The 24938-nt window shown below is 36.5% G+C and overlaps 1 protein-coding gene across 1 annotated transcript; it reads right to left on the reverse strand.

Annotated features, from left to right (window-relative positions):
• Positions 1-3202: 3202 nt before the first annotated feature.
• Positions 3203-23687, reverse strand: LOC145764988 (proton channel OTOP2-like). Its single transcript, XM_082576712.1, has 12 exons — positions 23549-23687; positions 21864-21984; positions 21114-21255; positions 20343-20493; positions 17784-17988; positions 16711-16814; positions 16208-16264; positions 13444-13641; positions 11127-11266; positions 6654-6899; positions 5986-6068; positions 3203-3866 (listed from the first exon to the last, which is right to left on the reverse strand). Exons 1-12 carry the CDS (start codon positions 23595-23597, stop codon positions 3203-3205), a joined length of 2160 nt encoding a protein of 719 aa, XP_082432838.1. The 5' UTR covers positions 23598-23687.
• Positions 23688-24938: the final 1251 nt, after the last annotated feature.

Here is a 24938-nt window from a genome sequence, read left to right on the forward strand (position 1 = left end):
GAAAGAAAAAAGTTTGTGAACCACTGATCTATAGGCTATAATAGAAAGATAACAACACTGGACACTTATTTTATGAATTCATTATCAACAAATTATGAATAAAACAGCTATGTTGGTTCACAATTGGTAGTCTAAAGAGATTTTTTACTCGAAATGGGCCACTTTTTATGACGTCAGATTTCAGACTTTGTGATGCTCAAATCTTGGTAAACTTTTCATGTGTTGTTCTATTGAGGTTAAGCCAAAGAGAAAACCAATAAAACGTTTTCTTGGAATTTTTTTCCGGTTAGCCCATTTTTTTCCTATTTTGACCTTACAAGAATTATAAAATTAGAATTCCGTCCGTTAGCTCACTTGGTTACGCGACGGGCTAGAGATCACGCGGCGCTGGTTCGACTCTCGGGTTGTGCGCTTGAAAAACGTATTTCAGGACTGCTCTCCATTCAGCGGCACCTAGTGAATGAAATAATTGCCCGGCAACAACACTTCAAGAATCGGAAACTTCGCTCTGTCAATATCGGTAACCGCCCTGCGTTAAAAGCCTCTACAAGTATGCGAAACTACCAGGAATAACCTATCAAGGCTTTGTCAGTCCGAAGTTAAAGATTCAAAACCAAACTAAATACACTCGCCTAATGAGCCCAAAATCAACCGGTCCCAAAGTGAGCTTAATCAGCGGGGATCACTCTAACAAAAAGTTATCGCCTTATCATTCAACTCTCAAAAATTTACTCATTGACCTCAAAACTGAAACTCCTATTTGCCTTATTTTTCTTTTGAGCCGGAAGCTTTCATCATACAAAACTTCACACAACTCAGTTGTATCAACATCTTGATCTAAAACCACAAAAACTGAAAACGTTTATTTTAAAGCAAGTAATTAATTGTCCAGAAAGACAACTCTACTATCGTTATATTATATTCTCCAGTAGCGTCTAAGGGGCACGAGGGCACGAGGGCACGTATCTCTCACAATTAGTTTGTCGCTGCTGCACATTTTTTTATTATATTTAAAATAAAAATTTATAAGCTTGGTTTAAAAATTTTCTAAATCATGAAATATCAAGAATGTGGGGGAAGGAAGTATAGGGGTCACCAGTCACTTAAAATTGTTTATTTTATGAACTTGAAACTTTTCTGCTTTGAAAACTCGAATACAAGATAAGCAATTAGCAGTGACATTCCAAGAATATGTCATTAACGTGTTCAGTAAATTGTATACTTTCAAGTAAAGAATAGTATAGTTTTAACTTAAAAAGACTATTGAGATTTACTGCTAAGAGTTAGGAAATGTGCATAATATCATATGGAAGAAATTGGATAGATTGAAATATGGAACATTTCTATTTAATTTCATTTTATAACATACCCTGGTCAGTCAGTGGTCTATCCTATACGGCACAATCGATATGGCAAGGTTAGAAACCTGCTACATTTTGTTTGTAAAACTCGAAACCATCAGGGTAGGAAAAACTGGCAGAAAATAATATTAACTTTCAAGATTTTTTTGATTTTAAACCGTCACTGATTAGATGACAATCTACTATATAAAAATTGATTAGGAAATCTCAGATGACAATGAATAATTTAAGGTACAAAGAGTAGACGGTAGACATACAGTGAAGAGTTTACCTGTTAATATCGTGGGAAGGTGGGTGACCTTTTAGCCCTGGAGCGATAACCGATAAGAAGTTATCTAATGCAAACACTACATTTAAAAGTTTAAGAAGATAACTTGACTTTTAAATTCAAAGCTCAACAACAAGGTTACAGTAGGCTACACAAAATTAAAAACCAAGCAAACAACCCATTCTCAGGCAACAATTTATCGAACAAACAAAAATTATAAGTGGCCTAAATTAATCAAGTTGCTGATGATATAAATTAATGTAACATACTATGGTAGACTGCGAAAAAAATACATTTATCTACAAGATAACACATACATTCGAAGTAGCTCATTTTTTTGTTTTGTACTTTCATCTTTTGCGCTAAAAACCAATTTATGCGATTTCCCTCCCAGCACTAAATAATGTTTGCAGCTTGATTAGGAAACTCACACGCAGGGCCGGATTAAGGGTACTGTAGGCCTAAGGCTGTTTACTAGAGAAGGGCCTATTTTTGCAAACCAAGCTACAAAAAGTAATAAAAATACATAAGCTACTTGAAAAATTGAAATTATTTACAGCAAAATAACATAAACATAACAGAAAAATGGCTAATGATGGCGCATAATTGGTTTTGAAACAAACACAATTTTTATTGTGAAGCAGATGGAAAAGATTTTGGAAAGAAAGAAATGAATAGTAGGTAGGCCTACCTTTGGTAATGCTTTACCTAATCATACTCTAAACCAGAGGTTTTCAACCTTATTTCTACTGCGACCCCTTCAGAGCAATCAATGTAGTCTCGCGCCTCCCCCCCCCCCCCATAAAAGTATTCAACAAAAGCATATTTAATGCAAATTTAATCAAATTTGATTCATGCCGACATCCAGTTATGTTTAGTTATGTTTAGTTTTGCTATTCCAACGTAAACTTCCGAAACGAAAAACGTTTTTTGAGATGTTATCACGGCTTTTATTACATTTCCTCCCATTGTTATTTCCATTTTTTATCAAGCTTAGCTAGAAAATAGGAGAAAAAATAATGAGAATAATCTACGTTTTCGCACTTTCACCAGATGAATTATGTTTTTTGGATTTATTTAAATCAATTTCAATGAGATGGTTGTGCTGCATATTTTTAACCATTAAATTTGTCAATGCGTGCACCTTTTGTTGAAAGAACTTTCAAACAAACTAGCCGAACCACAGGTTGAAAAGCCTTGTTCTAAACTCAATTTCGGTAAAAGTGGCGCCTACGTGGTTTTGAAAATGGGCTCTTTATACGTATTGACTCAACTCAGTCATTCGTTTTTAAGCAAAAACTGTACTGTACTGGTATTGGATCTGTATCATCTCAGCCTTACAAAAATTGAGGGCTAAATTTTTCCAGGACCTAAGGCTATAGTCTTATTAGCCTAATGGTTAATCCGGCCCTGCTCACACGGTTGGCGTTAGCAGTAAAAATCTTTTTACAACATGACATTGTCTGAGCATGTGATCTTAAATAATCACTTACTCTTCAAAGATGTATATTTGTCCATTACTTTGCATTGATTACTTCAATATCGCTGTACAAAGAGTAGCAAGTACCAGGATCTATGCAAAAGACCACATTTCAAACAAGCAGCCAGCAGAATGCATGCGAAAGAATATACTGAGCGGGCGGCTTATCATTCTAATAATTGTCCAACCGCTGGCTCCGTAAAATATCGATTCAAATTGATAAACGGTGAATGCTGTTCCATTGACCGACTGAAATAGCCACAGAGATGCGTTTGCTACAAGCAAGAAAAATATTACATTGCGAAGCCAAGATCTGAGCTCATCGGGTGGAGTAACTTTGGTCTCCGACACAATTTTAAGTATACTCTGGGGTGGAGGTTGTTCATTCCCATTTGGGAAATCTTTACCCTCACCTAGACTTTCTTCTGATTTGTTACCAACTTCAATTGAATCCCTGTTTTCTTCTTCAGACGGTGCAGATACAGAAATGGTTGGATGATTAGCAAAGGGGTTTTGGTTGTTTGTTGGTATAATTTCTTCTTTTTTTTCTGGAAAAAACACATCACCATCTTCGACACTTGGAAAGTATTGAGGGTGAAGCTCTGCTGTGGTATTTGGTTGAACGTTAGCAAGTTTGGACACAATAGACGTAATAGAATTTTGTCGACCTCGGAGATAAGTCAAGTTGACATGTCCTCCTCCATCGTTAGAAGACGTCTCACCGTTTTGATCAATACCTCTGGATTGCTCTTTCATACTGAAAAGATTTAAAAATATATATATACATTCAGCCCTGCTGTTCATTTTATTCTCCTAATTAACATCGATATTTTGCGTTTGAAGTATCTGCCATGGCCACCTGGAGATGCGGCCTGATTTGTCACATTTTGCAGATTTTGATTACAGCTACTGCTAGTGCTTGACTGACATTTTTTGAGATGTTTTTACTTTTTGCGGTTTCCTAATGACATAAAACTTTTTTGCTGCCTTGGGGAAGCAGTAGCAAATGAGAAAAAGTAAGTTGAAAAACGCTCAATCAGACTGTTATTGAAAAATTAACAGTCTGACTAAAGTCTTCGAAATCAAATTTTCTTTGTTTTTCAACATGTGAAGATGTTAAAACCTATTGTGTCATCTGGGGAAAGAAGTAAAGAAAGCGTAAAAATCTAACTTTTAGAAAAATTTATTTAAACGTTCGCCTAAAGTTAGAAAAACCTGGAAATTTCTGCAAAATGTGACAAATCAGGCCGTATCTTTAGGTGGCCATGTATCTGCATAGCTTTAACTTAAACAATAGTGAAGATTATGGTAATAGAAAGCAACCTTTTTATAGGCACGGCTATTGTCAAAGCAATTTGCAAAAAAGTCGGCTATGAGAAAATCTTCTGGCGTTTCAACAGATTACGTGGTTTACGGACTTATCTAGCTTACTTTAGTTCAGATGGTTGTTAAAAAACGGAACTCGTAGTTTATGTCATATTTAAAGATTTTTATTGAGAAATGTGCATTGCAGAATCTTAACCTGTTTTATTTTATTGTACGCATGCACTTATAGCGCAGGGGTCACCAACTGGAGGCCCGCCGGCCGCATGCAGCCCGCCACGTTGTTATGTGCGGACCGTGGAAAGTTTCAGCGTACAAGTATAACCAAAAATACTTTTCTTAAAGTTAAAGAGCATGAAGGCAAAAAATACTTTTCGGGAAGCATATTTTCGCTTTGCATGCGATTCCAGCGACCGACCAATCAGATTTTAGTTTTAGGTGGGGGTCGCTTAGAGTTATTTCAATGCGATGTCCAGCCACACTGCCCAGTGGTTGATTAAAACGTCTGTTTTTGAATTTCGAAATTATCTGTGAGCATAGAGTTACTTATTTTAAGTTTGTAAATGTCATGTAAACACTATAACTTAGTATGCGTTTAACCGTTATTGTGTTTCACGAGCAATGTTCCCTTTATGCAAGTTTTTGTTGGCAAAATAGGTTGGTGTGCCAACCCAATTTATAATAAATTGGCAAAATATTATATATAAATTTAACTACTTTTTCTGGTTATATTATGAAAATTTTTAGCTTATTAGTGCAAAATGTTGTTAATCAACAATTCTTGCCATGCTGATGAGCACCGCAAGGGACATTTGTCCAATAATCAAAGAAAGACTGTTTTATAGACTCTCACAAAAAGGATGAAAAACCAACTCATTGCTTTTTTAAAGGGAACACTGTTCATGAGTTACGATAGAAACGTTTTTTTTTTTTGTGATTTCCACAAGCGTTTGTTTCATGGTGCGTGGTTTCTTTCTCCTTGTTATTAGAGCTTATTTTTTGCTGATATGTTTGCAGGTCACTATTGCTGCCTGCATTGCGATGTGTCAAACATTTTCTTGTTTACTGGAACTGTTAATGGCAAGATATCTTTTGTGAAGCGAAGTAACAACACCACTCTTGCTTGGCGATGAATATTCTGATGAAACCGCTCGCCTCGCTATAAGTGCGCAAAACAAGTGGCCTCGTTTATTAGGCATGTCAAAAGTGTTGTTAAAGGAGCTTGGCCTGGCAGTAGCGTTGTTCGACTAATTTTGTTGCTGCGGTATTCTAAGATAAATATTAACAACATGTAACGCTGCATACTGGGTACGAAATGCGTTCTTTTTTAGCATAAGAGTCAACCTGCACAAAAATTCATTTGTGCGGCCCGCCACAGCTCTCCTTAGTGCCAAAGTGGCCCGCATGCAAAAAAGGTTGGTGACCCCTGCACTAGCCTATTTGTACACAACTAACAGTCTTGATACTTGGGTTTGCGAGCAAAAAGTCGCAATCCCTAGTAGTCTGTATAAACTAGGTCATAACAAAGTGCTTAAACAATTCTATATCTTCACCCGAAACGAAGTCTTGATTCAGTTTCTTTGGAACTTTGGGAGGCAACTGGTTCTCGCTTTAGTCCGTACAGAATGAACACCAACTATAAATGCAATGATTCATATAATTTTCATTAAGAAAACGTTAAGATTATTTTTATAATAAACGGATGATTAGATTTTACTTTGTCTGACAGCCTAGCTCTGTTGAAGAAAGCAATTGCGTCAAAACACATTGACTAGATTTGTGCATTTTAATTTGTTTTTGAAGCCTTTCATATTGCAAAGCACATTGGACGTAAAGCATGCTTTCCAGAAAAGCACGAAATTTTTAGAATGAACACAAATACGTTCAAAAAATCAGAAACTGCTGAAATAGGAAAGGGCACAAAGGCTATGATTTAAACAAGAAAAAATAACACTTTAGGTTACACATGCTAAAGTAGTAGGTTGCACCTTAAAAATGTAAATTTGTATTATGTGTGCATTTAAGTTACACAATTGCTAAGTTAACAGTCTAAGTAGTAGTAAGAACGTTTAGGAGCGTACAATGTGTGCAGACAGTTAATGAGTGCCCAGCCTTGTGTTGACGGCTCGAAGGAACTTTCTTTTATTACTATTCAAAAAAGAAATTGCAGCTAGGCTACCAAACTGTATCAATATCAAGCGTTAGACTACATATAGTGTACCTGCAACAGGACTTGAAAAATCTCAACAAAAGGGCGAAATAGTGTCAAAATCCACGTTACGGTCTTGTTGTCAGGTCCAATTAACACAGCAACCATAGAAAATATGTTCAGTGCCAATGGACCCAACAAACATACAACAAGAAGCACTTGGTCCAGCATGGGAATCTTTTCTAATGGTCGGTTGATTTTATAGAAAAGATAGAATCCAACCAGAGTAACCAAAAGCATCACTGTTTCCAAACCCATCTGCAAAAGATATTTACGTTTTAGCCAGTGGCGTACCTATGCAAAATGGCGCCCATGACAAAGTTTAAATATGCGCCCTATTTAACAAATATCGAATACAAGTTAAATGTTAAACACAAGGTTTTTATGAACAAATCACGAATAAAATAAATGCGTTATTGCCGTTTTATTATGTTCAAAGGCAGTCACGTGAGATTGTTTAGTCGCGCCAGCTTTGTTCTCTCTGCGGAGCTAAATAATCAATTTGATAGAATGCTGCGCTTTGTGACTTCTTTCCAAGTTATTTCCCACATAATAGCTAGCTAACACGGCTTTCCCTTTCTTCTTCTTTTGACGCTATGTATACTGTAGCCTACTAGCCTACTCAGTGAATTATTGGACATAATCGGACATAAGTTGATTATAATATGTAGGCCTACATGAACAAAATGGTCTTTTACATTGTTTTCATGGTCTTTTACGTATAGGCCTACTTAAAATTCATATCAATAGAGCGCTGTGTTGATGCAACAGGCGGTGACCGACCTAAACCTACGGCTACGGGTATTTTTGTCGGATGACATTAGATAAAAATAAAACAACCCAAGTTAGCAGGGGCGCGGGAAGTAGGGGTGCTCAAGGGGCTGCAGCCCCCCCTAGAGCAAATTCAGCCCCCCCCCTGGAATTTTTAATAATTGCTTCAGCCCCCCCCCTAGGAAATTCTTACAATTTAAGGTACATAACATATTTTCAGAAAACTTTTCGAACAATAATTGCTACGATGAATCCAGTTCCTATTATGTTGGTCGCGCTCATCATTCGCAATAAAGAGTCGTCGATCACAGGGAGCTATACCTCGCAGTAGCGGTAGCCTACTAGCCACCCTCCCTACTAACACGGCGGTCCATCGTTTATTGGACATCATTCTGCAATATTTACATTTTACGCGTACTTCTGAACATTACAATAATACATGATATTGCTTTGTCATATCTGACCGACATGATAGAAGATAGTGCAATGAGAAGAGACGCACGTGCAAACATATTCGGCTTGGTAAAACAAGCACGCACGATGCGGCTTTATTTTGCGATTACCTGCAGCGGTGAAGTTTTTCAGCCTGCAGAAGCCGTCGCAAGACAGCTCCAAAACAAGAAGATCTCTGCTTCTTCAGCTTTGGAATCAACCACCATTCTCCGCAACCGGATCAAAAATCTCAGAAAAGATGAATCCGTTTCTAAGCTTATGGAAGTAGCAAACGTCTTTGCGTCTGCCAATAACCTAAAGACCCCAAAGGATTCCGAGTGAGCAAAACTCGATTTTGAAACACAGAGGAATCGGATGCTTTGTCGTCTGCGGGAGAAGGAGCGTGGAAACGGCAATAAGGCATATATCGAAGTTCTTGATTAGTTCAAGCTGAGCTTGATCGAAGATTTGACCAGGTGGATCTGCTTACAGCAGCCAACAGAGAGAATACCCTTCTGAGCTGTGCAAACGGTGAGAAAGGATCTAATACTGAGATCAGCTTACCCGATGTCATTACAAAAGATCGCCTACAAATGGAACTTATTTTGCTCAGCAATGTTGTAAGTGGAAAAACCGCAAACTCCGTTCAAACGGTTGCTGAGATACTGTCGCAACTAATCCCTCAAACACGAGACCTTTTCTTTTGGAAATTCGTATTCGTAAATAGACGCCTGAAAAGGTGGTTGAGAAGCTCAATGACACAAAAAAGACTTAATCATCTTGCGTTGATGCATGTCCACCAAAACATTTTGGGCACTGTCGATGTCGAAGATTTCAGGCGTCTAGAGCAGAAAAAGAATTTTCTGATAATGCAGCTGAAACCGGGTGGCAAAGGCAGAGCTCCACGAATTTCCAAAAGAAAAGGTCTCGTGTTTGAGGGATTAGTTGCGACAGTATCTCAGCAACCGTTTGAACGGAGTTTGCGGTTTTTCCATTTACAACATTGCTGAGCAAAATAAGTTCCATTTGTAGGCGATCTTTTGTAATGACATCGGGTAAGCTGATCTCAGTATTAGATCCTTTCTCACCGTTTGCACAGCTCAGAAGGGTATTCTCTCTGTTGGCTGCTGTAAGCAGATCCACCTGGTCAAATCTTCGATCAAGCTCAGCTTGAACTAATCAAGAACTTCGATATATGCCTTATTGCCGTTTCCACGCTCCTTCTCCCGCAGACGACAAAGCATCCGATTCCTCTGTGTTTCAAAATCGAGTTTTGCTCACTCGGAATCCTTTGGGGTCTTTAGGTTATTGACAGACGCAAAGACGTTCGCTACTTCCATAAGCTTAGAAACGGATTCATCTTTTCTGAGATTTTTGATCCGGTTGCGGAGAATGGTGGTTGATTCCAAAGCTGAAGAAGCAGAGATCTTCTTGTTTTGGAGCTGTCTTGCGACGGCTTCTGCAGGCTGAAAAACTTCACCGCTGCAGGTAATCGCAAAATAAAGCCGCATCGTGCGTGCTTGTTTTACCAAGCCGAATATGTTTGCACGTGCGTCTCTTCTCATTGCACTATCTTCTATCATGTCGGTCAGATATGACAAAGCAATATCATGTATTATTGTAATGTTCAGAAGTACGCGTAAAATGTAAATATTGCAGAATAATGTCCAATAAACGATGGACCGCCGTGTTAGTAGGGAGGGTGGCTAGTAGGCTACCGCTACTGCGAGGCATAGCTCCCTGTGATCGACGGCTCTTTATTGCGAATGATGAGCGCGACCAACATAATAGGAACTGGATTCATCGTAGCAATTATTGTTCGAAACGTTTTCTGAAAATATGTTATGTACCTTAAATTGTAAGAATTTCCTAGGGGGGGCTGAAGCAATTATTAAAAATTCCAGGGGGGGGCTAAATTTGCTCTAGGGGGGCTGCAGCTCTTTGAGCACCCCTACTTCCCGCGCAACCTGTCCAAGCGTGCTGTGATGGCTTAGCGTATATAAATCTTTTAACAAGGTCCACTGCACCAACATCGCTCTTTTCAGGGGCATAGAGCTCTTGAAATAAAGAATCTTCAACCTCCGAAATGACATTCATTGATTTTTCGCTTTCTGTCTCTGATCCTTCGTTGTCGATACTGCTCACGATATGAGTGATCACCATTTGGCAAACTTCTTCCGCTTGTATTCCAGGTAACCATTCCAACCAACGCGAAAGCGGGTTATTCGGATGACTCGCAATGGCCAGAATACATTGTGAAACGATATTTTCCACGAAAACAAAAAATGACGCATAGCGCATGACGCTTAAAATCGGCAAAATAATTGACAGCCCTATCACTTCCGTCAACTAAAAAATAAACTGACAAAGCGTCAACAAAAAGTTGACGCCGTCAACGTACAATACTGTAACTTCTTATAAATGAATCAGTAAGTTCTGGTACTACTTCTAAGCTTCAACTAATCGCTGCTTAGCGACTTTACTAAACTTCGAATAGTTGCTGACTGAACGCAAAATGAGCAAGAAGAGGCACAATGTCACAATTTCATTGTTTAACAATGGCTACAGTAAAAAAGAGACTACTTTTTGATCTTTGTATTGTATTGGGCGCAAATTAGATTTTGAAGAAAGTGTAAGTCGCAAATTTTAATTTTTACCAATCAATTTTTGTGCCCCTATTAATGTGGTGCCCATGGCTCGAGCCATGCCCCACTGGTTTTAGCAGATATTTTGAGTCCAAACTGGCCAACTTGCTTGCTTACAATAATTGTCTTCCACATTGTGTATAGGCAATTGGTAACTTTGACCAGGGGTTTCCAACCTTTTTTACACCGTGGCCCCCTTTAAAGATTTTGAAAAATCAATGGCCCCCTATTTTTTCAACCTTTTGAAAAAATTAAGAAACGTCATTTTAATTAAAAAAAAACTTGTTTATGCAGTAACCGGTAGGCTAGTTAGATTGATAAAATGATATAAATACAACACACAATAAACATGATAGTTACATTGTTATATAGTGTTGGAGTGGACTTAGAGATGATAAATTAAAAAAATTATTATTTTTCAAATTTTTCCATGGCCTCCATGAAAAAGGCTCATGGTCCACTAGGGGGCCATGGTTGGTTGAGAACCGGGTTGAGAACCCAGGTTGAGAACCCCTGACTTAGACTTTGATCGTCTTTCTTCGATTTTCAAATATGATATCTCACATCTCTTAACGCAGCACAAAATTAAAGTTACGGTACCAAAGTACAATAATGATGGAAGGGTTGGGACACTTACCAGAAACCCATCGTAATAGAGTAATTGAGCGTTTTCAGTGAAATAAGTTTTTTCAGCTGCGGGCAGTTTTGAACCTGATGTGCCAAGCAAGATAAGAAACACCATCATCAGGAAGAAAGTCACACCGCCCAATGTGGCTCCTGTAACATTTTCGACGAGTTTTTCGAAAGTCAAAATTGAAGCGAAATAAAATAGCCTGCCCGTTGCAATCAATTTTTTCACGTTTTACGTTTTCCTTATGCAATATTTAAACTCAATTGGTAAAGAATTTAATATGAAAATGAACGATAAAAGACTAAATCAATGATAATCTCAAAATCACCAGACACTCCAGTATTTCAAATTATAATTGACAATGAAAATATACAAAAAGTGAAATCTTTTTCTTATTTTGGACATTTAATAACTGAAGATGGGAGGTGTAAACATGAAAATCTAAGACGGATAGAAATAGCAAGAACTACATTTGGAAAAATGAAAAATGTTTTAATCAATCAAAGTTTAAATTTATCAATTCGTCAAAGGATATTAAAATGCTATGTCTGGTCAATCCTTTTATACATCTCTGAAACTTGGACAGTGTAACAAAAAATGGAAAAAACGGATCGATGCCTTCGAGCTCTGGTCATATAGGCAAATGTTAAAAATTTTATGGAAACGAAAGATCACTAACGATGAAGTATTATCCAAATTTAATTCAAGCAAAATTCTCTTACAAATAGTCAAAAAAAGAAAACTAAAGTATTTTGGACACACAATAAGGCAAAACTCGTTACAAAGATCATTAATAGAAGGGATGATAAACGGTAAAGGAAACAAAGGTAGACCAAGAATGATTTGGACATCAAACATCACTAAATGGACAAAATTAAGTTATGAAAATGCAGTACGAACAGCTCATGGTCGAGAACAATGGCGCATTGTATCCAACCTCAGTACGAGGTTCAAGGAAGATAATGATGATGATGATATGCAATACTACATGAAATCGGCAAAAGCAGAAAGGGTTGAACAGATTTTTTTAAAGTAAAAAATGGATACATGATAAGCACATGCAAAAGCTTTCTTGCTCGCATCGTTCGCTGTAGCTCATTCCATTAATTGCATTTTTTAGTTTTATTTTACTTTTTGCCTGCTTTTAATTTTTTTTCTTTTAGTGAATACTTGGAAGTAGGCTATTAGCCTACTTTTCAGACTTCTTCAATGGCTTTGTCGGCCGCTGGTTGGAAAGCGATAACCTATACCAGTGGTTCTCAAACTTTTTCAGCTTGTGGCACATTAGAAAAAATATAAAACGCACGCGGCACACTTACAAAAGAAGAAAAGTTGCTTTAAAAAAAAATATTTTTACGTATCAAAACGATGGATGTGCTTGTTTATACCAATATAAGTTTCGACTAAAACGAGGTAGCATTGTTGACAAACATATACCCGAATTTCATTGTCAATTCCAAGCAGTCTCTCTCGTTTACAGCTTTTAATTTCAGTCAAAACAGAAAAGCCATGTTCACATAGCCATGAAGATGCAAATGGCAATATAATTTTGATTGCTTTTGCACGGATCGGGCTTATTTTATTTTAAATAACATCGGGCTTATTTTATTTCCAATTGGCATCAACAATCAATATCTGGTTTATCATGCATGACAGAGCGATTGTTTACAAAACTAGCTTTCTTGGGCAGTGCTAAGCAATCACTTCGTTTTTGTTGTTTTTAATTAGTTTTGGCAGACAGTTTTGAAAGCAGATCTTGTTGCTCACCCCAGCTTTATAAAATCGAAAAATTTCCCTAATTCAAATTTTTTTGCTCCAACGACCTTAACCTTATCTGTGATTTCACATTATTACTACCACTCAAAATACATAGTGCATTGTTGTACATTCAATCCGAAAATAAGTTCATAGACGTTGGGGTTCAATGGACCCCATCAGCAAATGATACAACTTTTATAGGGCGTATTATCATTAGCCTACGACAATAACCATACACCGTTGAATACATCCCATAACTACACTAAAAGTCAAGGAGTATCAGGCCAGATCGACAACAAATAGGTTATAGAAAATCAATCCACTCAAAAATGGTTTTAGGCTTCTTTAGACCTCAACGTAATCTAAGGGTTAAACGTTGCTAATGAAACTGTATAATAATGATTAAAAATGAGCTACACATTTTTTATTTGCAGCTTTCATAATTAAAGATTACCGTATGTAATAAAAGACTCAAAACTCTATAACAAAGTTTGTATTGGTAGTTCAATACTAAGGCGATGTTTATCACAGCTATGACATTTTGATGGTGAGAGAAATGCCCAACCTGTGTAGTTTCCATAAAACTTGTAGCTTGGTTTGATTACTCGCTCACACGGAGGAGGATGCTTTCCAATGTTACTCCAGGTGATGTAAAGCATGCTCGAGGCCACCAAGCTAAATTCAACCACGAATGGAAACAAGAAAGTCTCTGCTGTGTGAACTGCTTCGCAAAATGTTGAATGACACTGGCACTGATCTCCTCCTAACAAATAGTTTTAAAAGAGACTTACAGCACATCAACTCAGTATTTAAAGCCAGCTATAGCCTACGCACTCAGCCTATTTTACAAAATTTATTAATTTGTTGTTTATTAGTTTGCATGCTGAAAAAGCCCATAGAGTGACCCACGAACAAGTTTGGACATTAAGAATAAGAGGCATCATTTTATAGATTTTATTTGGTTTAGATCGCAGTCTATACAAAATTATTTAATTAATTTGAATTAATGTTAATTTATGCTTTTATTCACTACGTATAATAATCTACTGTATTAGCTAATGTAGAAAATGTTGTTCTTGAATTGGCAATAAGATTTACAGTGAGCCAGGTCCGGCGTAAGTTTTTGTATTTGTTTGTAGCTGGTACAATTTTTGTTGTAAAAAGTCACCATGCTCCTGTCTATAAAACTTGACTATAAAGCTTCATTAAAATATCTTGCATGTTTCGGTTCAAACTTAGTTTAGATAAGGGGTTCTTAAACTTTTTTTTAATGCAGACCCCTTAAAATATTTTTGGCTTGTGTGGACCCCCTTTGTGGCAAAGTCCGAGAAACTTTTTGATCAGCATGAATAGGACTTAACGCAAAAAAATCAAAATGAATTGGTAACAAAATTTATGTTTTATTAAATTTAAGAAATAGCGAATGCAGATTGTTTTTCAATATCTTCGATTTAATTTCATTAATATAAAGGATGCTGCTGTTTGTTTTCAACAAGAACATGAAATTGTGGCTTCGTCTTTGATAGGGAAACACGCATGTCATCCTTTGCATCCAACCGTTTGCGACTTTCTCTTCGACTTTTTCTTCTTCATACCAAGGATGAAAATCCTGACTCACATAAATCTGTAGTCGCAAGGGATTATAGCAGCTGTCACAGTTTCTTTCTATCTCTTACCAGGAAAAAGACTTGGAAAGGTTCAATGACGTAGTTTAATGGGTATAACCGAAAAGCTGTCAGTTAAATGTCGAGTAAGTTCTACTGGTGAAATGATAATGAAAATTTTTGAAAGACTTTAACGAACGGCTTCTCAAATAACTCTAATTTTGAACACAATTTATATCAGCACCAATTCTCATCTACTTGTATTCAATTACATCAAGTCTCAATCAACAATAATTTCTGCACCTTTTACCAATCCACAACTCATAACACAACTCTCATCATCAACTCAATAATCAACTCTCATAATAATAATCATAATCCATCAATTAATATCACTATTTATAGCAGGTTTAAAGAAGCTTCTAGATAGTCACGTAGGAGTAGAAGGTTCTAGAAAACACGTTACATAATAAAGATTTCACAATCACAGATCTACTGGTAAACATCCTTATGACGTCATGACAAACGTCACTCGGCAATTGTGAAAAACAACAGAACATTCCAGATAATAACAGCCATGACTCTCATTACCAAAAGAGGCTATGCTTGCGTCAACGAACTTCAAAAATCGCCAATACTTTTCAAACTGAAGGACATTCTTAAGGATTCCATTGCCCTTAGTTCAATGAACTCATCTTTTGCAAGGTCCTCATCACCGATAAATTCCAGTCCAACGAGGAAAGGGTAACGTATCCATAGGCTACCATATTTTTAATATCCTCTGCGTCTAAGCAGTAACCTCTGAAAGAGTTTTGCAATGCTTCCATATGTCTGCACATGTCTGTGTGCAGAGAAGATGGTAGAGCATTACAAGAGCTAGCGTGATGCTCTGGGCTACGGCCGTGTGACACACGATGAAGAAGAAGACTGCAGTTCCATTTTGAAGCATCAATTCTTGCAACGTTGAGAAATTATAATAGTTGTTAGTCTCCAATCTCCGTTTCTACAGAGAAAACTTGTCCTGAAAAACTTTAAGCTTTTCAGAAGCGTCCAAAGTTGTAATGGCAGGGCCTTGAATAGAACAATTTACCTCATTCAAATGAGTGAAAACAATTTTGAATAAACTCTTTACTGTTAAACTGCTTTGAGAGTTCAATATTTTGTCTCAAAAAAAAAGAAACTTTCATTCGAAGTTCAAATAAGCGCGTCAAAACTTGTCCCCTTGACAGCCAGCGAAGTTCTGTACCATAGAGGAGAATTTCATGTTCAGCTCCCATTTCTTGACATAACCTCATGAATATTCGATGGTTCAAAGTACGAGCTCTGATAAAATTAACGATTTTCACACTACCAGACAAAATTTCTTTCAAATTTGTTGGGAAAGTTTTCGATGCCAATGCATGACAATGTAAAAAGCAATGAGCAACGATTTACCTGAGGAAAATCATCAGCGTTGTTTGAACTTAATCTCTTTTTTTTTGAAACATTTATTCCATTTCTAAAATTATACACTAAGATTTCCATTGGGCCTTCACGGACCCCCTTGAACTAGTCCGCGTACCCCTTGAGGGTCCAGTTTAAGAACCCCTGGAGATATTTCTATTACTTGAAGCTTTTCAAGAAATTTAGGCTAAGTAGGTCCACGTTTTGGCTTAATGTAATATCTGAGCTAATGCTAATGGGAAGATTAATTTTGTTTAGGCCTAAGTAGAATTTCATACTTACCATGACCATCATCAGCTAACACATAAGAAGTTAAATTTGATTCAGAATGCGTTTCATCTGAAAAATATTAATAAGCGTAATCACAATAGACAAAATTTTAGACAAACTTGCATGTTGAATTGAAAGCTAATGAAAATTTAAGATCATGAAGCTAAGTGGTTAAAACTCTGCATAAAATGGATAAAAGCTTAACCATTTATCAAAAATTAGAAGCCACTTCTTACTACTCCCCTGCTGTATTTAATATTCAATCGTTCAACAGTGATGAAAATATGATCATCGATCATACATCGCAACAAACAACAAATATCTGTTGTAGCTTCAATAAAATATCAACAACAACAACAAAAAAACAACAACAAAATAAAAACAAACTTCGACCTAACGATTCTTTTGGTGCCATTAGCCTAATTGAAGTCTTCAGTTACATCAACCTGCTACATTAACATAAATATTTAACCCGAGTAACTTTTTTCTGCCTTACATATCCAAATAATAAAAACCTTCAGTTGGTGCATGTCCATCTCCCAAAGCGATCAAGGTCTCGTCCACGATCGACGCTATCCAAGTGGACAAATTTACAGATATGATGTACATGAGTCCAATTCTGCAAATTAAATGTTAAGCTATATAAAATGTAGCTTGCTGTAGAAGTATCGTGTCTTGCATTTCGGGGTGATTCTAACTATCAAGTTTGAAATCTTTGATCAATGTCTGTTTTTATGTTTGGAAATCCAACAGTTGCTGTGTCTTTTTCGTTTGATTTTATTAGCACGACATCGTATGACAAGAAAGATCAATTAAAACAGAGTGCACTACAAATCTTAATTCTTATTATTAATGTGCTGAAATCATAGATTTATTCAACATTATGTCACTTGTCATTCTTGAAGATCAATAATGATTCAAACGGTTTTTTATTGCTTTGAAGGATTGGCTAGGTTATTCAATAATATTTTTCTGTAACGTTTTATTTGGATCAGAGTTGGATGAATTACATATCAAATTGTAGCCTATTGTCCTTTATTTCACATTTTTATGTAATTATAATTATAATTGTAATTGAGACTTGTTGTTGTGTAATGCTAATGCCATTGTAGCCTAATTAAAAAAAAAACATGGTCCAAGTTACAATTAGATTTTGGTAAGTTACATGCATGACATACAATGTAGAATATATGTGCCTACTTGTGCCGTACATTGTGTGTTAAAATGTGCTATAATGTAATTTATCGTACTATGAGGTCGTTATCAAATGCAATTCTACTGCTTTTGATAAAATTACACTGTAAAAAATAATTGTTGAACATGAATAGCCTATTGAAACATTGAATTTTGTAATTGAAACGTGTAATTAATTACATTTGGAAGTAATTGTACTGTAGTTTAAAAATTTCAAAATAATGCAATCACTGTAATGTAGCATAATTGGACATTTTGATGGTATATTTGTAATTGAAACTATTGAAACAAACTAAAACTATTAAAATTGGTCAAACTCTGATTTGAACACATAGCCTATACTTTTCAACGCATAATTTTATTTATTCTACCAACTGTGCTCTCCATACTTTACCTTGCGCCAGTGCTGCAGTTCCTAATATAAACCTTTGAAAATCTAAAGAGATATTTGACTTGGCTGGTAATGAAAAGAGCATGCATGAAAAGATGTGCGGCGTTCACTTGATTGTATACGCAGCTTGAAACACTGGTGATCACAAAAGTAAGAAATTCTAATCCATTTTTCAACACAATTGCAAGTCCAAAAAGAACGATAACACCTGCAAGATGAAATAACTGAAATCAATGACACTGCAAGCAGTGCCGGTCTTAGGGTATTTCGGGCCCTGTGCGGAATATGTTTTGCGGTCCCCATTGACAATGAATGATCCAATTCAGCAAGGGAGGGGGTGGTTACACCCAGCGGCCGGGGGTCTGGGGGGATTCTCTCAGAAAATTTTGAAAAATTACTTTGAATTTGAAGCATTCTGAGAGCATGTTCAAAATTTGTCTACGAATAATACTGTAAAATGGTGCTGTCCGGGGCATAGCAACAGGATAAGATTATGCATTCTTTGGCATTTTTCGGAAATAAAGCTATGTTGAGTCTGGATGCAACTTATTTCGTCCCCTGAAAAATTTGTACCCCGACTTCGTACCTTGAAATCGGAGTAACAAAATCAAATTTCGACCTATTTCGTCCCATGAAAAGATCGAGAGAAAATTGAAATGTTTGCGGCAACTCCGATTAGTGACTTCAGCTATGTTGTTTTTTTCTCGATCTTTTCAGGGTACGAAATGTTCAGAGGTTGCAAATAGGTTGCACCCGTTGAGTGTCTATGTTTTCTTGTCGCTAATTCCTTTGTTGCATTCACTTGTTGAATTTTTCCATTGGGAATGACAAAATTACTGCATTTTCTGAGTAAATTGCAGGCCCCCTGATTTGCGGGCCCTGTGCGATCGCACGGTTTGAACACCCCAAAGACCGGCACTGCTGCAAGTTATTTGTGGCTACTACTCTTCTTCGAATTTGTCTAAAGTGATGGCTATTTCAAGGGACTATAGTAGGTTACAGTTTTCTGAGGAATTAAGCAAATTACGATCGGTACCGTTGCGTGGCCGAACTAATGAGAACATCTCACAAATGCTCAAAGAGTTGTGGGTTTGACACTCATTGAAACTATGATACAGTGTACATTGAAACCATGATACACCAAGTCTTTGCAAAACATTTAACTGGAATGCGAAAGTAGGATACTAAATTTGTCATCTTTGCCTTTTTTCTATTTCTAAACCAAGCCTCGAGCACTGACATAAGTTTGGATATATATGAAATATCAAATAAATTTTAAATATTTTTTTAGTGAATTAGTTGCTTTTATATTGCCGTTCTTCTTCTTTATGACGGCCACCGCCTACCGTGTTCCATTAAGAACAACTAAAGTTTACTCTCAGAGCTGGGTGATGTTTAAAATTTCTTGGCTTGTGGATTTTTGGAAGCTTGATTAATCACACCAAACAGCGCAAACCCGAACCTAAAAATTTAGATAGTTTATTTATCGTCTAAGAAAAGGCCAAAGTTAAATTTTCCAAATAAGTCAATTAGAAAGAAAGAAATGTTAAGCCATGACAAATTAGCGTAGCCTAATTGCTTCATTTTCTTAAGCGGTGAAACGGCCCAGCGGATAAGGTTCTTTCTTTCCAATAATACCAGTTTCTAGCTTAATATCCAACTTAACTTGATTGTTGATAAAGGCTGGCCGCCTCTCACCTTTACCGGCCCAAGGTAGGCTATAAGTCAATAAATCGGAAGGGAGGGAGTTCAGGTATATCTAAAGAAAGGGATCCGAAGGCTCGCAGCGATTGCTTATTCTCACGACACTACCAGGACGGTACTTTGCAGCACGTTATACATGCTATTCCTTTTAAAATTGCAAAAAGTTTTGTAGTGCTGCTGGTACAGTCAGCTACAGAAGACAGTTAGCAAATGGCACGTAGAGCATATTTGAAAAATACTTCTTTGAAAAGACAGTTGGAAGGTTACCAGTAAGCCGCTTTTCTTAAAAAAACCTTCGCAGTAGGCTAAGTGTAAAGTAAGCATACGGGTAGTTGAATTAACAAGTAAGTATGAGCACTCAGTGAATATCCATGCCTGATGGTAATAGCGCAATGTAGGTTATCATAACAAGGTTTATTTAATTACTATCCGTGCCAATTGTCGTTCTATGACAAACAGAGATTATTTATTTATGATAAACATAAGTCTTTCTATTATCAGACGTAATAAAAGCCTTTGTATCCTCTTCTTTAGATATCCCTGGAGTAGTTGCTGCAGGAAAGGCGAGCAAGACAAAGAAACCAGGCATTACAATTAATGTAAAAAGCTAACGCTGAGAATTAGACCTTTGGTTTATTTCTTCTGCTTGCTTTTTGCTCTTGATAGAGTGAGAAAGCGCATGTCAACAAATCAACAAATTCCCATGCTGCTGTAATAACCTGTTGTTATAAAACATAACCGTGCCGTGTCGCCTTGACCACTTTATTGTTACTTTGTTGCCAATGTCAATACTTATAAGTTAGCATACCATACTAATTTATAGGCAATCTCCCTGTATTTCAACTTAACGTTACTAACCTTTCAACCACCGATTGCTGCTGTGATTACTTTTCAAAAACTTTACTTGTTTATTGTATTTGAAAGCTCCCCGTAATTGGTAATATGTGATCCAGACAAACCCAACTGAATACAATGTCAACAAATATTCATCCTCTGTCAGGCTAGAAATCTAAAAATTTCAAATAAAATTTGCTTTAAAATGCACTAAAAGTTGGGTTCTATGGTGATATTTTATTTTATAGTCAAGCAAAAGGAAGCCAAGCTTTATTTCTAAGGGTTGACAGCACTCAGAGCAGATTTTTAAGCGCTCGATTAAGCTAACTATCTACAATTAAAATAAAGTTTTAGCAAAGTTTATCCGAGGATCAGACTTTGTAATCAACAGATTACGGTCGATGCATAAGGAAAAAAATAGCCCAAGGGATATGTTGCTTGATCAGTAGATGAATCATTGTTCATGCAAGCTGCATGCTCTTGAACTGTGTCGAACCAGCGTTCTTTCGATCGTCGTACCAGGGCTCTCACAATTAGACTGCTCAACTGATTAGGAAATGTCTTTCTTGCAGTTTGTGTTACAGACAACCCAGCAGGAGCTAAGCAAACAATGTGTTAGCGTGTCATCACTCTCTTATTGTATTTCTCGAAAGACGAGGGATGATTTTGGTCTTCCCTATCTAGTTCATAAATTTTGCTTTTCTATCCAACACATTAGTCAAAAAGACGTGAATTGGATTAAGAAATAGTCAATACAGAAAAAAAAGTTTTGTTGCAGTAGACCAAAATAGCTACCTGTTTTGAGATGGCAGCCGTCAACTTGATTACCAAAGTGATCACAACCATTATCAAAGCAAATAAAGCTGAAATAAGTTGAACACCCTTCAGAAACTTGTTTCTCATTTCACTCTCGGTACCGATGTCATCATCGTATGTTCTGCAAAATTATATAGTGACAATGTATACAACCACTGCCCTAGCTATCTCACCACTAAGAAGTCAAATCCTGTGACGTGTACGCCACGGGTGTACCTTTCATTTACGATGTCATAAAATCTCGAATACCAGAGGAAAACGATCGAAGATCTGTAATTGTTGAAAAAAAGACAAAAAAGAACGCAAGTCGAAAACAAGGACATTTCTTAGAAATAAGGACATTTAAGTTTTATAAGACCTGGCCCTTCAAAATAACGACAAATCTTAGAAATAAGGACGGTATGGCAACCCTTCTAATAACCATTGACTTAGTTCAGCTTTTGGGTGGACTTTAAGGTCACATGAATTATATTTCCTAATTAAGATAATTAACCCTAATGTTGCATATAAACATAAAGACACTCGCAGTGATAATAAAATTTAATTAATAAAGTTCGAGTTGGTTGTTTTATTTTTTTACTACAGATTATATTACCACATGGTGACTTTTGCTGAGCACTTCTGTGCATTTTACCTTCACTAGTAGTTCACAAAACAGTAAAGTAAGTTACACAGTAAACTATAAAAGTGTAGCATGAGTAAGATAAAGTTTAAAAATGTGACACTTACTGAACATGAACTTTTGTGGTGCCTCGTCTATACGTGTAATGACTCTCATCCACTTGGTTTATTGTCAGGTCCGTAGAAGGATTTTGATTTTCCAATGCAAAGCTCACGGAAAGACTTTTTTCTGTGGAACCAACAATTTGTATATTTCTGGTGTATTTTTATACAAAATTTTACTGCTTTAAACTTTAAAGACACATCCTTTGCAAACTCAATTGTGGTAACACAACCTTTTCTCACGCCGTCATTTGTAACATTTGTACGCGTTCCTAAGCTACAGTGTGCAAAACGTCAGGGACGATAATTTGCAATAGAAAGACGTTAATGTTAACCGTTAGAACAGTGGTTCTTAAACTGAGGGAGCGCCCTCCTTGGGGGGCGTGTGAGGCTCAAAAGGGGGGCGCAAGAGATTGAAAAACTCTGCATGAATTATGACTAAACAAAACATGTCTTCTCAACTGCGCTGGACAGTCCATTGTTGAAGATGAAACTTTGTGTTACAACAGTACCAGTGTTTGTAGAGTTTGTTGTTGTCACATCTCGCATTCTTTGTGATGTTTTAGACGTTGCTAAATGTTTCTGCGACACCTTAACTCTCGTAACACAACGGTTTTCTGGCACAGCAGCCTCGAGCTCTAATTGTAATAATAATGACAACGACTGACTGATAAGTGACAGCGGCTAGAAGTGCAGCAGTATCCCGAGCTCTACAACAGCACCATGCGTAAACTTTTTTTTAGCGTTGATTTAATTAGGCTTATTTTTAAGTAATTAATTCTATTGACATAAAATGAGTGGAAAAAAGAGAAAGTATGGCGAAGATTATCTGAATTTTGACTTATAGATGCCATAGTTATAAGTAAATGACCATTGGCCAAGTTATACGACAATGCGTCATATGTTTTCAAAATCTGAGCAACGACGTTTTGAGACTTGACACCTTGACCATGACCATTGACTATTTGACACCTTGACCATGACCATTGACCATTTGACACCTGGACCATTGAGACTTAACATCTTGACCATCAAAATAAACCTTTAGCTTTTTTCCAATGCAAGAAAGACTCTTTTAAAAAAAAATGAAGATTGCATTTAGCGAGTGCTTTCGCCAATCGTCGTCGGCGGAAGTTGTAGAAGCGTCTTTCGGAATTGCTCACATGATAGCTCGGGAGAAGAAACCCACAGACAATTTAAAGAGGAATTCTTGGAGCTAGCATAAAATTCTACTAAAAGGAACGACTTTGAAGCAATGCCTCTAACTGAGTTCTGGGTGAAACGTGTAGCCTACAGACATTTACAACAGTGTAGGTGTTGAGCTATACGCACACTTCTTCCATCATTTGCTTGCGAGGAAATGTTTTTTCTACTCTCATGAACATAAAGACAAAATCTAGACACAAACTTGGCTGTGAAGCCGATCTGAGATGTGCATTTTCTGTTACTAATCCTCAAATTAAATATTTACTAGCCAAAAAACAGTTAGGCCTACATCCTTCGCATGCAACTTACCTGGAAACGAATTGCTGTTCTGCTTAATGTTTTTTGATTTTGAAACAAGGTGGGGCGCGAATTTTGTTAGAATTGTAAAAGGGAGGCTTGTCTCAAAAAGTTTAAGAACTACTGCGTTAGAAGATTAATTTTCCAGCGTTTCAATTGATAAAATTTAATTAAGCTAGATATTTTACCTGAAGATAAAATCTGTGGCGTTCCATTTGCAAGTTTTGTTTCTTCCATACTTCTATTTCAATAGACCTTAAAAGAAAAATTATTCGACACGTAACTTCAATTTTAAACAAAAATTTGTAACTCAAACTTTTACGTAAGTCTAGTTTTGATGAATTTAGTCAAATGCACAGTATGCAAATCAATAAAAAAAAATGGTCCAAAAAATGCTAGGTGCCACTAAAACGATGTTAAATTTGTTATAATGTGGCATAAAACAAATTGTGCGTAATTGTTAACGTAACGGCGCAGATTCATAGTTCCTCACTTTGCTGGCTCGTAATAACAGCTGTACTGTGGATTGACTCATTTTCAAACACGTTTCAAATAATTTGCAGAAACTGCAATATTATCCTATAACATGGTTCGCGGTCATTTTTAAGTGCTCCTTGGCCCGATGGCCAAACATCAAAACAAACAAAATTTCATTCTAAAAACGCTTCAAATAAAAGGTAACAAAAATTACCTCTCTTTTTGTTTAAAATTTTTGTATGTTTGTTTGCTAATCTATACGGTACTCGGTACTCCAATTTTGCTTTAACCCACGATAAAGTATTACGTCAAATTATTTCTATTTTTTAGTTTAAAAACAATCGCTTAAGCTAAAATTGTACTTTTAACAACTCCATTATCTTTTTTTTAAACCATTCCGAGTTTGACGTTGAAACGAAGTAAAATAAACAAATTTCTGGGTTGGTTTACAATAACACAGTGCGAATCGATATTAAATAGAAAAATAGTAACAATTGACAGTGCTACCCATAAAGTGGGTGGTCTTTAAAACACACGCACAACTAGATATAGCAAACTGGCGTAAATTAAATTTGCTCTCGCTTTATAAGGCTAGCCAAATTCAACATAGCCTACTCAAGCAATTTTGAGAACTTCATATCGTCAAAAAAGCTAGTTAGTGTCTGTAAACACTAAACATAGCGAACAAACAAACCTAGTTTTGCTTGTTCACCATTTCTTGCGATAATTTTTATCTGAGCAAAGTTATTAGTCTTTTTCTTTATGTATTGTATTTAACGTTTGCAAACATTGAATCAATGTACTAAGACAAATTTCGCTAGCCGAGATACCGTAGTAAGTAAAGTAAAGATCTATATATAGAATTATTCGTAGTTGCATAGAATGACCACAGGCACCTTGGCATTAGGCAATTCTTCGTTATTCCACCGATCGCATAAGAAGGAATGTTAAAGATTTCTTTTTGATGAAGAGTTACCTTTTTTATTTTGATTCATTAATTATAAAAGAAAAGCAATTTTGTTTCGTTTTGAATTTATTACGAAACGATTTGCTACTTTTTTTAGGTTTACGAGTGTTTAGCACAAACCAATTTAAAAAGTA

The sequence above is a fragment of the Aplidium turbinatum genome, chromosome 1 (genome assembly GCF_918807975.1).
Source record: "Aplidium turbinatum chromosome 1, kaAplTurb1.1, whole genome shotgun sequence".
In the NCBI taxonomy this organism is placed as follows: domain Eukaryota; kingdom Metazoa; phylum Chordata; class Ascidiacea; order Aplousobranchia; family Polyclinidae; genus Aplidium; species Aplidium turbinatum.

Bases quoted from the DNA above. Each gene is read 5' to 3' on its own strand.
- LOC145764988 (XM_082576712.1), bottom strand. From the start codon at position 23,597: ATGGAAGAAACAAAACTTGCAAATGGAACGCCACAGATTTTATCTTCA. The intron at 16,265-16,710 runs GTTTTTATTATT...AATATTTTTCAG, and splicing joins TGGACATGCACCAACTGAAG to ATGAAACGCATTCTGAATCA. The intron at 3,867-5,985 runs GTGAAGATATAG...AAATCTTTTCAG, and splicing joins GAATCAAGACTTCGTTTCGG to TATGAAAGAGCAATCCAGAG.